General features: G+C 46.0%; 1 protein-coding gene across 1 annotated transcript in view; it reads left to right on the top strand.

Annotated features, from left to right (window-relative positions):
- PARN (poly(A)-specific ribonuclease) overlaps positions 1-20,494 on the top strand; it is a 143,964-nt gene that overhangs the window by 104,659 nt on the left and 18,811 nt on the right. The window contains exon 22 of the mRNA XM_077773192.1: positions 10,262-10,451. Coding sequence (XP_077629318.1) covers positions 10,262-10,451 — 190 coding nt within the window. The remainder of the gene's footprint in view (positions 1-10,261; positions 10,452-20,494) is intronic.

Here is a 20,494-nt window from a genome sequence, read left to right as displayed (position 1 = left end):
TCAGCTAGGAACTATGAAAAGAAAAAGAACAAACGCACCACCAGGCTGGTTAATGGAAGCAGTGTTCCTTAGTGACCTCGCTCCTCCGATGCTATGGTGGCTGGCATAGGCCTCGGGGGCCAGCCTCGGGGGCTTAGAGCCCAACTGGCAAGCTCACCCTCACAGGCCACCTTTGGCCAGTTGGTATTTGTCCTCCCTCCCCTCCCCTCCGGCCCCTCCTCCTGCGAACCCCCTCATGCCTGGATTCTTGCCTACCTGGTGTTTGCTACCAACCTGTTCCCTTCCTGTCCTCCTCTAGATTGTGGGCCTCTTCAGGGCGGAGAAGGTCCCATTCCTTCTACCCCGCCCCAGCTCCGCGCATTCTCTGGCACCCGTGTTTGTTGAATGAATGATTGAGGCACATGTCTCTAAAGCTGACTATGGTGTTGTCAGCAGAGTTAGTGAAAATGACTGGACTTATTTTGGCCGCAGTACAGTTTTGAAAAATGGCACTTAAGGACTTTTTGATTTTATTCTTGCCGAGTATGGTTGATACATTGGTCCCTCTGTTCCCTCTGTTTTCTGTTTTGTTTCCACGCTTTTGCATGGGAAAGGGTTTGCTAGATTGCATCCGTGTTCCAAATGACGGCATATTCCGTGAGCTAGTGCAGACTCAGGGACGTCAGGCCACACTCCCGTCGGGCACACCGAGGTGTGGGAGTTACAGCTCGCCCGGTCCGTGTCAGCTGCAGAGCACCTCATGTTGGCTGAGGCGCCGTTCTCTTAGTCCAAACCATTTTGTGATTTAACAGTAATAGCCTCCTTAATGAGGCCCCTACTGTGTGCCAGGCCCTGTACTGAAAGCTTTGCACACACTCTCTCCATGCTTCCTCTCTGCCTTAAGTGAGAAGCCTATCGGATGGATGAAGAAAAGAAGCCAGGGAGCAAGTTAAGATTTGCGCCAGATTTGAACCCAGGCCTCTGTGGCCTCAGAAAGTCTGGTTTTCCCACTTTGTTGCCTCCCTTTCTTTGCATAGGTTTTAAGTAAATGTCATTCCGTGTCCGTGTCAGCCTTTTCCCACTTGTAGAGCAGGCTTTCCTTGCCACTTCCTCAGCCTTAATTAGGGAGCTAGAGGTGAAGTGAGGCATGGGAGCGGTGGGCAGAATGCATGCCCGTCTCTAGTGGAGGGGGTGATGCGGAGAGAATACCGTCATGGGCACGGCCTGCAGGTGGCCGAGCCAGGGCCACACGCACTTCCTTCTCTCAGCCTTGTCACCGTGAGGAGCCCTGAGCGCTACCGAGCTCTCTGCCTCACACCTCTGCAGCGTGGTCCCCAGCCGCCTGCTCTTACCCAGTGCCTCCGTGGGCCCACCACTCCCTGGGAGGCCTTGGGGAAGCAGGGATGACAGAATCACGCCCCCTCTGCCTCTTCTTTCAGTATTTCTGTGCGTCCTCTTTCTTGGGCCTACAGTGCTTTCATTTGCACTCTTGTACTTTTTTAAATTATTATTTTGTTAATGTAATTTATCATCAGGTTAGCTAACATACAGTGTACATGGTGTGCTCTTGGTTTTAGGGATAGATTCATCGCTTCTATGCAACACGCAGTACTCTTCCCAGCAAGTGCCCTCCTCAGTGCCCATCACCCATTTCCCCTCCCCCTACCCACCCATGAGCCCTCAGTTTGCTTAGTATTTAAGAATCTCTTATGGTTTGCCTCCCTCCCTCTCTGTAACTATTTTCCCCCCTTCCCTTCCCCCATGGTCCTCTGTTAAGTTTCTCCAGTTTCACACACAAGTAGTGAAAACATGTGGTATCTGTCTTTCACTTACTTATTTCACTCAGCATAACACCCTCCAGTTCCATCCATGTTGCTGCAAATGGCAGGATTTCATTCTTTCTCATCGCCAAGTAGTGTTCCGTTGTATAGATAAACCACATCTTCTTTATCCGTTCATCAGTTGATGGACATTTGGGTTCTTTCCATATTTTGGTTACTATTGAAAGTACTGCTGTGAACATCAGGGTCCATGTGCCCCTATGCATCAGCACCTCTGTATCCCATGGGTAAATTCCTAGTAGTGCTATGGCCGAGTCATAGGGGAGTTCTAGTGTTAATTTTTTGAGGGACCTCCACACTGTTCTCCAGAGCAGCTGCACCAGTTTGCATTCCCACCAACAATGTAGGAGGGTGCCCATTTCTCTACATCCTCACCAGCATCTGTTGTTAACTGAGTTGTTGATTTTAGCCATTCTGACCAGTGTGAGGTAGCATCTCAGTGTGGTTTTGATCTGCATTTCCCTGACAATGAGCGATGTTGAGCATCTTTTCATGTGTCTGTTGGCCATCTGGACGTCTTCTTTGGAGAAGTGTCTGTTCATGTCTTTTGCCCATTTTTTTCACTGGATTATTTGTTTTTAGGGTGTTGAGTTTGGTGAATTCTTTATAGATTTTGGATACTAGCCCTTTATCTGATATGTCATTTGCAAATATCTTTATCATTTCTGTTGGTTGCCTTTTGGTTTTGTTGATTGTTTCCTTTGTTGTGCAGAAGCTTTTTATCTTGATGAGGTCCCAGTAGTTCATATTTGCTTTTAATTCCTTTTGAATTTGCCTTTGGAGACATGTTGAGCAAGAAATTGCTGTGTCTGAGGTCAAAGAGGTTATTGCCTGTTTTCTCCTCTAGGGTTTTGATGGTTTCCTGTCTCACATTTAGGTCTTTCATCCATATTGAGTTTATTTTTATGTGTGATGTAAGAAAGTGGTTTAGTTTCATTCTTCTGCATATTGCTGTCCAGGTCTCCCAGCACCATTTGCTAAAGAGATAGTCTTTGTTCCATTGGATACCCTTTCCTGCCTTGTCAAAGATTAATTGGCTGTACATTTGTGGGTCCAATTCTGGGTTCTCTATTCTATTCCATTGATCTTTGTGTCTGTTTTTGTGCCATTACCATACTTCCGTGGTGATTACAGCTTTATAGTAGACGCTAAAGTCTGGGATTGTGATGCCTCCCATTTTGATTTTCTTCTTCAATATTACTTTGACCATTCGGGGTCTCAGTTTTATAGCCTTAGTGCTTTGAAAAAATAATTTGCCCCAGTCGCCAGAGCATGCAACTCTTGATCTCAGGTCATGAGTTCGAGCCCCATATTATGTGTAGAGATTCCTTTAAAAAATAAAATCCTTGAGAGATAATTACCGTCTGTTGGAGAAGTGCCCACTGCATGGAAGGAAGAACAAGGATCCAGGAATAGTGGGTCTTGAGTCCTCACCTGGTGACTAAGGCTTCCCCAGTCTCCGCTGTCAGTGCTGTTCGTGCCTTTCTTTCCCACCGTCGCTGAGGCTCAGTCGGGGTGACGTGCACTGATTGTTGCTGCCCTGGGAAGCCTGTCTTGAGAGCCAGAGCCAGCGCCTCGCTTGCCATCCAGGGCTCTCATGCACCAGATCAGGCTTCAGCTCGGACTTCTTGACTGAAGAGGCTCTGCTTTTTCCCTCTTGGATAGACACAGGCTGCCAACAAATATGGAAGCTGTGCTTCTCTCCCCCTTTCCTGCCACAGTCTTAGATTCACCGCTGGCGAAAAACCACGGTGGAACCCAGGTGCTACAAGCATGGCTAAGGCACAGGCCCTGCTCTCAGAGAGCCCCAGGGCCTGTCGGGTAAGAGCGCGGAAAGATCCAGCATCGTGGCCGGCACCAGGCTGCGTGAGGCTGCTTCTGACGGCCTGGACTGGTACTTTCTCAGGAAGACTTGAGAAGGGCCTGGCTCCGGAGGGGAAGCAAGGACCGCAGAGGGCACCGTTGTCCAGGCTGGCTGGCTGGCTGCCGTGACCTGTTCGGACAGTAGCGCACCACTGTTCGGTCCCCCGTTCCCACACGGGCCTCGGCTCCGCCTGCTCTCTCCGATCACTGGAGGGGATGTCCACTCGCAAACACAGGAAGATGTGCAGACTGACCGTTAGGGTCGAGTGGTGGTGTTTTGTTTTGTTTTGAACTCCTTTCTCTAAAGATTTTAAAGTTTGTGTTCCAGTAGAATCCAAGAGAGGAGCTGCCATTCTCTATCTGGTAAAAGGGAAGAAGTGGTTGATCTGTTATAAACCCAGCCCAATCAGAATCATATGGAACATGAGAAAACTCGTGTTTACCACGTTCATATTTAGGTAAACGAACAAACACAAAACAGCATTTGGCATCACCCTGGTGCAGGGTCACAACCCAAAATGACAGCACCGTGGTGCTGGCCCCTGCACTGCGGTCGTGGGAGGAGGAAGGAGAGGCCGCCTTCCAGCATCCGAAGTGGGCGGGCTGGAGCGTTGCGGCGCAGGCTTTGTGTCTGCAGAGCCGGCAGAGGCCACCCTTCTGGCAGGCGAACGGACCAGCTAATCAGGCTTCTGTATCAGGTACACAGAAGTGTTGTGGAGAGACGGACAGACTCTGATTCTCTCGAAAGATGGAGGTAGATGCCTGCGTTAACCTTGAATGACCCCATCTGGGACCCTTGCACTGCACATGGGGTCATGAAAAGAATGTAGGCTTTGGTTTGGATCCTAGCCCAAACACTTGTCATCTCCGGGTCCTTGGGCTAGTCCCTTGGTCTGAGCCTCACTTTCTTTACCTAGGTAGTGAAGATAATGCTCACAGGATTCCCCATGCCTCGTAGAGGGAGCAGCCAATAAATTTCTCCTTCCTGGAGCCATTAGACTAATAAGAATGAAGCGTGAGACATTGAGAATTAGTGTCCGCTGCAGATGGCCGTTGCAGACACCACACACAGGGATGATTTATATCTTGCTGACCTCAGCCATCAGGTGGCTGGGTGGCACTGATGTGCCTGGCTTCCTGAGGAAGGTTCGAGATGTGGCAGTGCTCGCTTGCTGACACCACACACACCAGATTCAGCGGCACTACCGCGTCACTGGGGACATTGAACCTGGAGAGACCCTTAGGTGGTCTTTGAGACACTTTCTGACTTAGACCATCTGTCCTGGAAATGGCCCATAGTACTTGAACAGGGTAAACCACAGAAAACCTGAAGAATGTGTTTGTTTAAGATGTAATGAACATCTGTGAAACTGCCGCTCAACCAGGGGGCTAAACTCCTGCTAATAAATTACATCTTTCTCTTGTCCCTCCCGGTCCCATCCTCCTGGTTCCCTGCCAGGGGCAACTGCCCTCTTCAAAGTTGTGTTCATCATTTTCTTGCCTTTTTGTTCTCTCTCTGGCCATCACTGTCTTTGTAGAGACAAAGACATACATACACATACAAGCATGCACACACACACTCACACACACACACACACACACACACACACCTACCTACTTCCTGGATATGTTTTTTTCATTTGATTTTTATTTTAGAACACAGTAAAAAGGGTGTCATTCTGCAAATGGACTTCTGGGACTTGCATTTCTCATTCACCATCACATCCCTAAGATCCATCCATTTTATTTATGTGTTACTGTAGTTCATTTGTGTTTCCTGATACACAGTATTGCATTGTGGGAATACACTACAGTTTTTCCATTCACCTGCTGATGGACATTTGGATTACACCTCCCTCCCTCCTTTCCTACCTGTCTTCCTTCCTCCCTCCCTCCCTCCCTCCCTTCTTTCTCTCCCTGCCCCCCAGCTGTTACAAACAGTGTGGGGGTCCTTGGGCTAGTCCCTTGGTCTGAGCCTCAGACGTTTTTTTCTTTATTTTTTTATTTTATTTATTTTTATTTATTTATTTTTATTATATTATATTTATTATATTTATTTTTTTTTGTTTTGTTTTTACCTCATAATACTCATGTAGTAATTTATATTTAGGAGTGGAATTGTTGATTGTAGGGTGAGTGCATGGTCCACTTCAAATGACAACGCGAAATTGTTTTCCATAGCGCTGGTACCAGTAGAGATCCCATTGCTCCACATCTTCCTTGTCATTGCTCTGAGCAGTCTTTTCAATTTTTGCCAACAAAATAGGCACAAAATATGCCTTATTGTGCTCATAATTGGCCTTTGCCTAGGCGTGAGCATCTCTTTATACGACTGTGGGCCTTCTGTGCTTCCTTTTTTGTGAAATGACTGTGTGTACTTTTCATGTCTTTTGCCCATTTTTGTGTTGGATGTTTTCTTCTGGATTTGTAGGTATTTTCATATATTCTCGTGCTACACCTTCACCAGTTCCACATGTTACCAACATCTCCCAGTTTGTGGATTGTCTTTGCTCTCTAAAGTGTCTACTGATGGACAGATTTTTATTTAATGTAGTTCTAGTCATTGACCTATTTTAATGCTTAGCGTTATTTGTATCTTCATAGATTCTTTCCTACTTCAAGCTCAGAAAGATATGCACTTATATTTTCTTTTCAAGTTTTCAAAGTTTGCTTTTGACATTTCAGTTTTTCATCCATCTGGAGTTGATTTTTCAGCGTGGTGTGACTAAGAATCCAATTTCATTTTTTTTCCTATGGATAAACAATTTTTCCAGCTTTTCCTTTCCCACATTCTCTGTCATGCTGTCTCTGTCAAAAATCAAAGTTTCACAGATGCATAAACCTTGTTCTAGGCTCTTTTGTACCATTGGTCAGTTTGTTTATCTCTGTACCATTAATACACCATCTTAATTACTTTGGCTTTACAGGAAGCTTTTATAGCTAAGGCAAATCCCCCTTCCTTATTCTTCTTCAGAAATGTCTGGGCCATTGTGGGCCCATTTGCTCTTCTATTTAACTTTTGGAATCAATCTTTCCAATTCCACAGAATAATTGGGATGTAATTTTTGTAGAGTAAAAATACCCTCTTTGTTGTGCAGCTCTGTGTTTTAGCAGATGCGGACAGTCATGTAACCACTACTACAATCCAGATATAGGTCTGTTCCATCACCCCCAAAATTCCCTTATCCCCTTTGTACTTGACCTCCTCCCCCAGTCCCTGGCTAACCCCATTCTGTTTTCTGTTGAGATTTTTTTAACTTCATTTTTTAATGTTTTCAGTGTTTTATTAAAGTGTAGGATGTCTTTTTATTGGAGTTACATTAAATCTACAGATCAATTTAGGAAGGGATCTATATCTTAAGTCATCTTGTCCATAATCATAACGTATCCATCAACTTAGTTGGAGAGGCTTTGCCTGACAGTAATGGAAAGTTCTTAATTTTTAGGAAAAAATTTAAACATTCTTTAAAACCCCTAGTAAAGGAAACATTTTAGAAGACAACTGTCAGTCTGAGTAGTCACATAAACACATACAAATATATGGTGGACACATGGCAGTATCACATTAAAAAAATTACGTTTTGGTTCCAAACCAGCTTTGTCGCTTACCTACAAGACCTTAGACCAGCAGCCTGGCTTCCCTGATGTCGGCCTAGGCCCCTGGGTGGTGATCAGAGCATCCCTTCCCTGCGGGGTGCTGGTGAAGGTGAAATGCTGTAATGCGTGTAGAGTGTCAGGAGATGAGCGGATCTGGCCCCGGGAAGCTGTGGTGGGTGAGGTGGGGGGTGGGGGAAGCCCAGGGGGGGGGTGCTGCCCTGGCTCACCTACAAGGAGGCGGGGACAGCCGTGGGCATGCACGCTTACGCAGAGGCTCTAACCAAGTGGCACGACCAAAAGGTGGCCTTGAATAATTTCCCTGACAAATTTGGAAAAGGTTAGTATTACCGAGCAGCGCGCTGCATGCTGCTTCTGACAGGCGGGCTGGAACCACTGGAGGACACAGCTGACAGCCAATTCATTTTGCTGATTCATCCATTCGGGGAGGGGTGGCCGCGAGCCAGCGCTTGGCTTCCAGATGAAAGGCCCAGAGCTCCGAGCGGCTGGGACGTGAAGGAATGCTGGTAAATGACTGCCATGTGAAGGCCAGCGGTGAAAAATGGCTTGTTATTTGTTTCCCCTTTTAAGTGATCCTAATTCCACATGTGCTCGGATAAATTCCCCACCGTGATCGGGGAGTTGTTTGTAACATTTGTCCACGGGGCTGCAGGCTGAGTTATTGGAAATGGCCGGATACTGTTAAATAGATCATCTTAGCTCCTTTATGACCTTATCATCGCCTTTGCTTTCATGGGGAATATTGACTCCAGCCTCCTCTTTTACTTGGGAGTCCAAATGAAACTCGAGAGAGGGATTATTGCAGATGTCATCCCTTTGGGGCATGCTTGCAAAATAAACCTGCTGGAAGAAGGAATGGAACTTAAGAGAAGGAAATCCAGGAGCCGCTCGTTTGCCAACGGTTGGGACTGAATAATGATGATAGAATCTGTGGGTTCTCATTATGGATCACGCTGGAGACTCAACCTGTGTTAGTAAGGTGGTCTTCTGCTTCCAGTGAAATCCCCTCCCCATGATATTTGCATGTGACAGGGTAAAGCTTAAGAGAGTCGAAATCGTGTCTCCTTCTACCAGATATCCGAAACGGTCCCTGGGACAGCAATTGGTGGCCGGATGGGAAGCCTGGGAGGTTGATGTTCATGGGATGTATAAATGGTTGGGTGGTTAAATGAGCAGAAGAAGTCCAAAACGCGGTCCACTGAAAGCAGCAGAGATAGCTGTCCCAAGGAATAAGATTTTCAAGAAAGGATCCTCTTTCTGTGGTTCTGTGCTCGGAGTGACTTTGGCCCGTACTGTGTCTCCAGAACTGGATGCTTTTTCTGTTTATCTCCTTGCGAGTGAGTTAGGGCACGCTGCCCTGAGCTCACATCTCAGCAACTCGCTCTCCTTCTTTGGGAGACTTGATGTAATAGGGAAGTTCTGTAATACTCGGGGAGCGCCTCCCACCCCTTTTTCCTCTTTAGCTCCAGATTGGATATTTGAAGTTACAGCAAACTTCTTAGTAAAAATCTGTGGGTTTTTGTTTTTTTTTAAAGAGTGGAGTTTTGTTTTTTTTCTTTCTTGTTTCGTTGTTGTTGTTATGTTTTGCTCTTTAGATGGCTAAACATTTAGGGCACGACATTCTGTAAAACACTGTTGTGCTTAGAAGTTTTACGCAAATCTGGCCCACTGAGGGCGAAGATGAAAAGTCTTAGGTGTCAGATACGTGGAGCATCTACCTCTCATACAGTTGTCTTTCCCTGTGATTTAAGGTGCCCGATGTACTGGAGTCCCTTACCTGGTTCTGATGCGCTTACGGGCCGTGCGTGCTGGTCACTGCCGTGCATTCATTCACGTGGTATTTAGTGAAGAAAACTCAGGACTTTGCCAGGAGTGGGGACACAGACCCTCTTCTAGACATTATGGTGCTTTTACAGCTGCCCGGGTAGCAAGGCCACCGCTACCGGCCCCTGCCGGGATGGCCCGGCTCTTGCTGTCTCACCGCCAGCGTGGGTGGTCACTGTTGGCGGTGACCATGTGCAAGGACAGTCTCTGCTCAAGCTGCAGAAGCCAGAACCAGCAAAATGGCCGCCCATCCGCCAATAGGTCTTCCTGGGTCCTCAGTCCCACGCTGTCGGCGCCTCTGTCCACTGGCCTCTGAAGAGTAGGCAGCAGACTCTAGGGAAACTGATGTGGCCTTAGCGAAATGTCAACACCAAGGAGGGTAGTATAAGCTGCAGCTTTCAAGTGCTCCTGCCGGCCAGAGGCACATTACGGAGAATTAGCAGTCTTTAGAAGTGGAAGGCGGAGAGGCATCCTTGTGGGGATATCTTGAATTTGTGGAGCTCAAAGTGATGTGCAGAGTGACAAGAAATGCCCTGGCCTTCGGGTCCAGGCAGCCCGGTGTTGCTTCCCAGCACTGCCACCAACCCACTGTGTGGCCTGCAGCAGCCGCCCAACGTCTGTGCCTCCCTTGGGAATGTGTTTTGCGGTTAGATGTCACGAATGGAGAGCAGCGGGCACAGGCAAAGGGTAGACCTTCCCTATCGGACACTGTGGTCGACTCTGCTATTGATAATGCTTTCATCTTCATTTTTATTTTTAAGAAGGAAGGGTTTACAGTTTTCCCTTAGTGTGTTTTCCTCCCATTTTCTTACTCTGAAAATGAGTCATTTTCAAGCCAGTAATGTTGCCTGCAAATATGCTTTACTCACCTCATTATGGTCCTTTATAGTTTACAGAACACTTGCACGCCGTCAGGAAGACTGGGGTGCGATGGCTTTCTTTTCTCCCGATGGGAAAACAGAGTTAGGGAGCCAGTGGGACATTCCCAAGGCCACCTGGCTTCTAGATGGCGGAGCTGGGGTCAGAACTCAGACCCGAATCTCTGGTTTCTTTGACTTCCTCAGGCCACCTTTCAAAAGTGACATCTCCGAGGGCGAGGCCAGACTTTTTTAGACAGATTTTTTTTCTTTTCCTTGTAGCCGTCAATACCAGCAAATATGCAGAAAGCTATCGGATTCAAACCTACGCTGACTACGTGGGGAAAAAACAAGAGGAAAAGCAGATCAAGAGAAAGTGGACAGAAGATAGCTGGAAGGAGGTGGAGAGAAAGCGGTTAAACACGCAGTGCATACCCTACACTCTGCAGAATCACTATCACCACACCAATAGGTAAGAGTTCTCGGCGCTCGATTTAAAAGGGCTGAGTCGTTCTAGCAATGGCTTCTCTTGCTGCTTCTCACAGGACTGGAAGTCACAAAGCTGACTTTTGAGAAAGACTATTTTCTAACTCTCCACCTCATAGCAGAAGTTATTGCCACCTTCATTCCTTCTGCGCCGCGTAGGCCACAGTTCCTGCATGTAACACTCCCACAGCCCCGTTGAGGCAGACAGGATACATGTTCCTTCCATTTCAGGGTGCGGCAGCCGGCTCTGTGACCTGCGCACCAGTTCAGTGAGGACCAGGATCAGATCTGAACCCTTGTATTTCCATTCATCCCTCCATCCTCTATGCCCCCGTCCACCGTCATGCCCCTGCCTGAGCGTCTGACCTCCGTGCAGATCCTCAGGAGACACTGAACCGCATGCCCGCTGTAGAAAGAGACCCTGACTTACTTCCCCTCATGACCTACAACCCTTCCTTCAGAAGGTATATATTGTCACATGTTGTGTCTTAGTGGAACAGCAAACTATAGGTATAGAAACTCGGGGCAGGGGGAGTTCATTACAGAAAATGATAAAGATTAGAAAAGTGTGAACTTAACAGAAGAAAACGTGAGTCATAATCCCATGACCCAGAAGCAGTCACTGTTAATATTTTGGATTGCCCTCCATGCTTTCTTTTTTTTTTAAGAGAGAACATGCATGAGCAAGGGGGAGGGGCAGAGAAAGAAGGGGAGAGAGAGAGAATATGAGTGAATCTTAAGTAGACTCCATGCTCAGTGTGAAGCCCAAAGCCAGGCTCAGTCCCACAACACTGGAATCATGACCTGAGCTGAAATTAAGAGCCAGATGCTGAACCGACTGAGCCACCCAGGCACCTTGACCCCTCCATGCTTTTTAAGTGGTTTTTCAGAGATTTAAAAAATTGGGACATAATTAATATACAATAAAGTGCACAGGTCTAAAATGGTTAGTACAGAGGTTTTTTTGTGGTTTTGTTTGTTTGTTTGTTTGTTTTAGTTTGTTTATTTCCTTTTGAGAGAGACTGGGAGTGCAAGCTGGGGTATGACAGAGAGGGAGAGAGGGAAAATCTCAAGTAGGCTCCATGCTGTCAGCGCAGAGCATGACCCGGAGCTCGGTCCCACGAACTGTGAGATCATGACCTGAGTCAAAACTGAGAGTCGGATGCTTAACCTACTCAGCCACCCAGGCGCCCCATTCTTTTCTTCTTTTTTTAACACTTAATACTTTAAAAAGAATAGGGGGCTAAAATATGATAAAAAATGGCATAAGTATACACACAAAAATTCAGGCCTTCCTAGTTAAAAGTACAGTTAGGATTGTGGGAGCCCTTATGGTCGAGAGGAAGGACCGCTGCAGCTGTGTGCCTCGCGCCCCTCAGCTTTAGCGAGGGGACTCTGAGACCCCGGGAGCCAGAGCGCTGTCACCACAGCCGGGCTTCTCCCGGCACCGTTAACGGCGCTGATAGAAACGGACATCAGTTTCTCTACCTGCTTGTGTTGCTAAGGTGGCACGTGCTTCTTTTCTTTCCTCTGATAGAGTCCGTGTCCAGAATATTCAAGGACTTTATGATTGATAACTGGACAGAACTAGGGCTTAGGTTCTGGGAAACTGGGCCGGGCATAAATTTGCTTAAGGAGAGATTTGATTGTGCGGCGTGAAATATGAATAAATAAATGCAGGTTAGCACAGAGAATGCTTAAACATTTAAAATCTCCCTAATAGGTATTTAGTCCCCGTAAATAAACATTGATGCTCAAATTCCTGAAAGGCAGGTGCTGTTACCATTCTCTTTTTATCAAGAAGTTCTGTAATTAAAGAAAATGGTTTTCCAAAGCCACTTTGTCCTCAGAGCAACTTTGCCCTTAAGAGATTTGGGTCGGTCTTGTCTACGGATTATTTGCAATTTGGTGTTTTTCACCTGTTGGGAAAAACCCTTTGGCTCGTCTCTTCTTTGTAGTCTTTTCTGTCTGCGAGATTCCATTGCAGCCTTCCTTGCTAACCTAGCATCTCCTGGGAATTGGTGCTTCTGTACAAAATGCTGAAACGTGCATCAGAGTTATGGTTTTCAGATTCCACGTAATTGTCGTCGGAAGTTAGCGCTCTCTCCAAGTAACTGAGTGAGCTTATTACGTTAGGGAAAGTGGGGGTGCCCTTTGGAGACCAAGAATCCTGATTAAGCTGACTGTATTCCAGGACCCATGGCTTTGTCAGACTGCTTGCACATTTATTTATAAACGTGGGGCAAGTGTTTTCTTTGCTGCTATGGAAAAATGCCGGGGGGACACCAGGAGCCATGGGGAGGCGAGAGGGCTGACGCCCCAGGCAGGTGGCAGATGAGGGTTCTGGTTCAGGCTCTGCTGGTCCCTTGGAGATGACTTTGTTTACCCTTCCCTTCACTAAATACCCATCCAGAGCCCAGCATCTGCCTCTGTTGTCTCACCTTAAATGCAGCATTTTGTTGGGAAAAACGCTAAAGTCCGTTCTGGTGCTTAGACCCCAGGTGTATTTACACCTTCCCCAGGGTAGAGCGCGAGGAAGGCCTGGGCGTGCCCCCCAGAGACCCTTGGTTCTCTCCCCGGATAGCAAGTAGTGTCTTCTCAGCCTACGAATGAGCGTGCTGAAAATGCCTGCAGCTGGAGAATTTGTAGGTAAGGAGCATATAATAACAATCAGATTGGGTAAACCAATGTCACAAGCAAACCCGTGGATGCCTTTTACTACAACAAACCCGGAAACGACATTGCACCAAATGCCAAAAAGATCCTTGACCCTTTCGGTGGGCACTGCCTCTTAAACTGGCCCCTGCCGCCTGTACCTGCTCTAGAATTTCTCAGAATCTGCTTCTCGCCGTGATTCAGGGTGATCAGAAACCACCAGACTGTGTCAGAACAAACTGGGACTCGGTGCTTTTTGTTCTCTGTGCCTTGGTTCTTTGTTGACACATTCAATGCATTCCTGCTTCTGTGACTTAGAGGGCCCCGGCCCTCAGGCCCCCGCACCTCTCCCATGGTCTCAGAACGGTGCCACCCATTTTCCCCTGGGGGCAGCTCACTCTCAGGGACTGGGGAGTGCGTTTGCCCCCTGTTGACCATCTCTTGTTTCTTTTTTCTTGCCCTGGCTCCATTGGTCCACTGCAGAGATCTTCATTCAGCTTCTCCTTCTTATTTTTATTTTAATTAAAAAAAAAAAAGGAAGTTGGGACGCCTGGGTGGCTTAGTTGGTTAAGCATCCAACTCCAGCTCAGGTCATGATCTCATGGTTTGTAGGTTTGAGGCCCACATCAGGCTGTGTGCTGACAGCTCAGAGCCTGGAGCCTGCTTTGGATTCTGTGTCTCCCTGTCTCTCTGCCCCTCTCCCTTTTGTGCTCGGTCTATCAAAAAAATAAACACTAAAAAAAATGGGACTATAGTTGCCATACAATATTAGTTCCAGGTGTCCACCGCAGTGATTCGGTACATTGCTGTATACATGACTCCGTGCCATCCTGGTAAGTGTAGTCATCGTGTTGCTACAGTGTTATTGTCTGTATTCCCTTTGCTGTACCTTACACCCCTGTGACTGGTTTGTAACTAGAAGATTGCACCCCTTAATCCCCTTCCCCTGTCCGGCTCATCCCCCCACCCCCGCCCCTCTCTGGCCACCTCTAGTTCCTCCCGTTCAGCTTTAACTGCTGCTGCTTCTCCTGGAGGAGATCCTGTTTCCGTCTTGTTTGCTTCTGGGTTCCGTAGTTGAGGAACAGACGTGACATCCGTGTCTTTATCTTAGTTTTTTTTTTTTAATGTTTTATTTATTTCTAGGAGAGAGAGAGAGGGAGTCACAGACTGAAACAGGCTCCAGGCTCTGAGCTGGCAGTCAGCACAGAGCCCGACGCGGGGCCCGAACCCACGAACCGCGAGATCATGACCTGAGCGAAAGTCGGACGCTTAACCGACTAAGCCACCCAGACGCCCCCATCCGTGTCTTTATCTTAACCAAATGACATTTCTCCAGTTTGCATATTCCCTTGGATAGACCTCTCACTTCCTGACGGGCCTCCTGAAGTTATCTAGGCTAGCCACCTCGACCCCTTCCTTTGTTTCGGAAGAGGAAATGCTGGCAATTCAATGTCGATCTTGTGGGTTGGGTATATATTAGCGGGGAAGATGTTTCCCATGACACTTTTTAAACCATTGAAATGATAAACGCTCATAATTTTTAAAAATTTGCCTACTACAGGAGAATATAAAATGGAAGAGGGGAGAATCATTGTTCCTCCCTCCCCAGCTCTACTTCCCAGTGCCTCCTTCTGTTCCACTTTCTTTCCTTTTTTTAAAGCTTATTTATTTTGAGAGAGAGAGAGAGAGAGAAGGAGGGAGAGAAAGAGAATCCCAAGCAGGCTCTGTACTTTCAGCGCTGAGCCTGATCCAGGGCTTAAATCACAAACTGCACGATCATGACCTGAGCCGAGATCAAGGTTGGATGCTTAACTGACTGAGCCGCCCAGGTGCTCCTGGTCCATTTTCTTTCAGTGGTTTCCGCTCTACCGCTATTTCTCGTCTTACCAACTTTGACCAACATACCTTGGTCGGTTCTATAAAAGATTACAAATCTAGCGCGTGCATGTTTCCTCCCATCTCTCTCTGTTTCTCTTGTCACCACAGTTATATTATTTATACTGTTTCCTACTTTTTTGTATCTGTACTTTTGTGCTTTTTTGAGAAGTGGATTTTAAGAGATGGCAGCAGGTACACATCCTGTTTATGTTGTCAGTATGTGAACGCAGTTCTCTGAAGGAATAATGTTGCATTGGGGCCCACTGGGAAGAAAGTGTAATCCTGTGTCGTTAAAACTTTGCTGCCCAACCAAGAATCTTCCAGATATCCCAGCCTTTTTTGTGTAGATCTTTTGGAGGGAAGTGATTTTCTTTTGCTTGAGTGATTTTGATTTCTTTCTTTTTTTTTTTTCTTGCACGTATAGTGTGTGGTTAGTAAACGCAATAAAAATGTGTGTTTCATCTTCATAATTGATAATGTTGCTAGATAGGGAATTCTAGATCGCAAAATGTTATCCTCTCAGAACTTAGAATATTTTTTAAGTGTTTATTTTTGAGAGAGAGAGACAGAGAAAGAGAGAGAGAAAGAGATAGAGCACAAGGAGGGGAGGGGCAGGAGAGAGGGAGACACAGAATCCGAAGCAGGCTCCAGGCTCTGAGCTCTCAGCACAGAGCCCAACGCGGGGCTCGAACTCACAAGTGCGATCTCAGCGTGAGATCACAACCTGTGCCGAGTCGGACACCCATCCGACTGAGCCGCCAGGCACCCCGTTGTCCCAGAACTTTAACCCCCTTGCTCTTCCCACTGTAATCAGTAATCTGTGGTCCTGTTTTCTTCCAGGCAGGTGCAGCGTTTTCCGTACCTTTATATCTCTTGCATCTGCCCTAGGGTCTGACCCAGAGTTATGTTCTCAGATGCTTTGTGAATTAATGGATGAGTAAGTACTGGAGTGTCAGTTTCCCCGTGCAGGCTCCGGGCTAGGTCATGTTTTAGCTCTCTTGATGCTCACAGAAGCATTGTGAGGAAAGTGAGGTTTGTCCCCATCTCCCAGAGGCGCAGGGCAATTAAACAGCTCTTTGCAAAGATGTGCGTTTGATACCAGGATTGTCTACAGAGCCCTGTTCTTTCCATCATGGCCCTCCCTGCCCCCCTGTATTTTCCCAGGTCTGGTAGACCCAGCCCTGTCTTCAGGGGAAGAAAGTACTCAAACAGATTGCCTTTAGGTACATGCCACATAGGGGACAATTGTCTTGACTCTAGTCCCCACACCACGGAAGAAAACATCTAAGAGCTTGTGCCTTTTCGTTTAAAAGCAATATCCTGGGAAGCAAAAGAGAGGCCCTTTCGGATTTCTGCTTAAAAGAATCCCAAAACTTTCATTATAGAAAAATATCAAGCATATACAAAAGTAGAAAAATAATATAATAAAGTCTTAGCTCGCTATCACAGAGTGTCAACAGTTAGCGTGTGGACAGTCCTATTTTACTAGTACTTTCTCTCCTTCTCCCTTCTGATCATTTTGAAACAAATCACAGACTGTTGTTTCAGCCATAAGTCTATGTAAGCATGTAGCTAAAAGACAGGCAGTCACTTAAAAACAAAACTGCAGGGGCGCCTGGGTGGCTCAGTTGGTTAGGTATCTGACTTCAGCGCAGGTCATGATCACACGGTTCGTGGGGTTTGGGCTCTGTGCTGAGAGCTCAGAGCCTGGAGCCTGTTTCAGATTCTGTGTCTCCCTCTCTCTCTGACCCTCCCCTGCTCACGCTCACTCTCTCTCTCTCTCTCCCCCAGAAATAAATAAAACATTTAAAAAAAAACCCAAAACTATAGTACTAGTAACAACAACAAATTAACAATGGCTCCTAAATATCAGACAGCCAGGGTTCAAATTTCCTGCTCACAGATTTTTTACTTATTTTTAATTTTTTTATTAAAAATTAAAAAAAAATTTTTTTAATTTATATTTGAGAGACACAGAGAGACTGAGCATGAGCAGGAGAGGGGCAGAGAGAGAGATACACACACAGAAATTGAAACAGGCTTCCAGGCTCTGAGCTGTCGGCACAGAGCCCGATGCGGGGCTTGAACTCAGGAACTGTGAGATCATGACCTGAGCGGAAATCAAGACTCAGATGCTTGACTAATTGAGCCACTCAGGTGCCCCACAGTTGCTGTTCTTTTTGATACTCTAATTATCTTGTTTCTGAGCACTGGAAACAACTTTGACGTGTCTCTTGAGTGCCCTGGTATAATCCCAGTAGCCTTTAAGAGCCTCTTTCACTGCTCGTACTTTTTATCCCAGGCTCTTCTGTATATTTCCTACCTTATGTTTAGAATCAGCCATTTCTCCAAGGGGCCTGTTCCTTCTGATGGAAAATGGTATTTAGAAACCGTAATCTGGGTTCTCAGGGTGTTTATTGATATGGGATTCATTGTTGTTTATAGGCTTTTTGAATGAAAAGGGCTAGCAAGGAAGTCTTCCTTCTTTCTTTTTCTTTTTAAAATTAGTTTATACTGATATTTCCAATTCCAATTGGACTCCAGGACTTATTTAACTTCTTTTAATTTTGTTTCTTTTCTCTCTTTTTAAAAAAATCTTATTTAAATCCAAGTTAGTTAACATATAGTGCAGTAATGGTTTCAGGAGTTTGTGTTTGTTTTTTTCCTTATGCTGAAAATTACGGTTCTCAATGATATTGATTATTTATTTGCTTTGTACTACTATATATAAGAATTTCAGAATAACTCTAACAGTGTCATTATAAGTCATGTAACTGTTGCAAATATTTTTTGCAGTTAGAGTATATCTCCTAGATATACTAGAGTATATCTGACCAGGGATGAATAGTCAAAACTACCTTATTTTATTTAAAAATTTTTTTAATGTTTATTTATTTTTGAGAGAAAGAGAGAAGAAGGATGAGTGGGGGGAGGGGCAGAGAGAGAAGGGGAGAGAAAGAGAATCCCAAGCAGGCTCTCAGCTGTCAGCACAGAGCCCAACATGGGGCTCAAACCCACGAACTGTGAGATCATGACCTGAGATGAAGTCAGAAGCTTAACTGCCTGAACCAACCAGGCACCCCAAACTACCTTATTTTAAAGTCACTTGAGATAATTCCTCTTTCTGTGGTTAATCTACTAAACTCAATAAACATTTATGTTTATTTCAGTTCTAACTTTAAGGATTGCCTTTTTTTTCAAATCAGTTTTGCCTTCTAACTCTGTAGAACATTTATGTGGTTCCAGAGTCAGATCTCCTAAGCTCCTCTCCCTGCCTTCCCCAGCTGGTTTTCTCCCTCCCTCGTGGCAACCAGTTTTGTTAGTTTTTAGTATATTCTTCTATTTTACAAATGTATTAAGCAACTTCATATATAAACCCTCACCTTCTGCTAGGTGCATGGAAATGGACCATACAGACTTTTCTCTACCTTTGTTCTTCATTTAGCCACGTATCTTAGAGGTGACTCTTACTCTGCTTCTGGTGAAATGAGATTCTTGGCACTGCACCCGGCTTTAGTATTCTTGAACCTCCATAATATGACATACCAACCAGTTAAATCGGGGTGTGTCTTCCTAGTTCACATGATCAGCTTCATCGTGAAATTCATGAATATTGTATGTCAGGCGCTTTGTGAAAAGTTAAGTCATGACCCGTGCTCTTTTTTAGAGGGGTCATTCTTCATTTCCTTTCTCACCTTTCGATCTCTTCCTCTGTCCTGTCAGGATGAAGGTGTAAAGCTCACCGACACGCTGCCTGCTTTTTGGAATATCTATAGACCGAAGTGAAAAGCGAGAGAATGCTCTTGGGTTTTTGAAGCAGATTCTTCATTCCAGGCACTGTGCTAGATGCTTTACATCTTTTTAAAAAGTCTTTTCAACAACTCAGCAAAACCTTTGGTGATATTTCTAATTTATGTACAAGAAAGTTGAGCCTCAGAGAAGCTGAATAATTTAGCTAAAGTGACACAGAATTCTTACTTACAGTGCATTAAGTTGCTTCTTAGGAACATAGCACATGTACACCTGTGAGCCTGCATGTCTGAGAGAGATGGTGTCTCATTTTAATAAATTATGTTTTCTTAAAAAAAAAAAAAACAACAGTGTTAAAGAAATCTTATGTTCAAAACCTCTGAATTTCAACCTTACTTCTTTGGGGAGAGGATTTAGATGTCCAGTCCCACACGTCATCAATTAAAATTGTTAGCTTAAAAGATTTTTTTAAAAAAATGTTTGTTTATTTTGAGAGAGAGAGTGTGTGCAAGCATAGGCAGGGGAGAGAGAGAATCCCAAGCAGGCTCCATACTATGTACGGCCCAAACTCACGAACTGTAAAATCATGACCTGAGCTGAAATCAGGAGTCAGACGCTTGGGGCTCCTGGGTGGCTCGGTCATTTAAGCATCCGACTTCAGTTCAGGTCATGATCTTATGGTTTGTGGGTTCAAGCCCCGAGTTGGGCTCTGTGCTGACAGCTCAGAGCCTGGAGCCTGTTTCGGGTTCTGTGTTTCCCTCTCTCTCTGTCCCTCCCTCACTTGCACACATGTGCATAAGTGCACGCTTTCTCTCTCTCAAAAATAACTGACGAAGCCACTCATGCGCCCCACCTTTTAAAAAATTTTGAAAGAAACAGCAATGACCCTGGCTCGTACAAGCCAATACCAAAACTCCTGAAATGTCATCCCCTGTACAGTCAGCACGTAGTGGAGTCCAGTCTTGGGCTTCGATGGGTTGATTCCTTGGTTTTAAGTCGAGGAAGTACAGCGAGGCCAGAGGAGGGCAACTTGGCAGTGAGCAAGGACGGACACGCGCAGCGTATTTAGCTGGGACAGCCACTGGGGGAGGGCAATAGGAACTATGGTTACGATCCTGAGACCCCATTAGGAGAAGGGTAGTGACCCTCTGCCCTCACACATGGCTGAGGGAGGACCTGGGCTGGCCGCAGGTGGCCTTAGCATGAGTCCTGTTTGCCTCATCAGGAAACTCAGGGAGGGGACATGTCTTGCTCTAGATCCTGGAGCTGCCACCACCGTAGACAGAGCTCTCTCTGCTGACGGGCTACCTTCCCTCCCCGGGGCTGATTTTGGCCAGGCCTGATAGCCTGCCGAGGCCTGTGCTCCTTTCAGACTGCAGAGGTGGGGGAGACCTTTACCCTCCGTTCTGAATGATTTTTTTTTTGTAATAACTAAGGAAAAATGACCACGGTCCTCCACTCAGCCCTCCTACTTACTCCTTTCCACATCTGAGCAGTTGCAAGAAAGGACCAGTCTGGTCTGAGGGGGTATTTTAAGATGTTGGAATTAAACATGGAGCATGAAACTAGAGTCTGGTTAATATAAAATGCAGAATTTTAAAGTACATAGTTACTAGTAAAACGGAATGATTAACCACACAAAGTTGGTTTACCACAGAATGTCCCTAAGACATAAAACCTAGGAGAGGCGCCTGGGTGGCTCATTCAGTTAAGCATCCAACGTAGTTTCAGCTCAGGTCACGATCT

This window comes from Crocuta crocuta, unplaced genomic scaffold (assembly GCF_008692635.1).
Source record: "Crocuta crocuta isolate KB4526 unplaced genomic scaffold, BGI_CrCroc_1.0 scaffold16, whole genome shotgun sequence".
NCBI classification, from domain to species: domain Eukaryota; kingdom Metazoa; phylum Chordata; class Mammalia; order Carnivora; family Hyaenidae; genus Crocuta; species Crocuta crocuta.
Note: the sequence above shows the minus strand (reverse complement) of the source record. Positions and strands in the feature narration are given on the sequence as shown.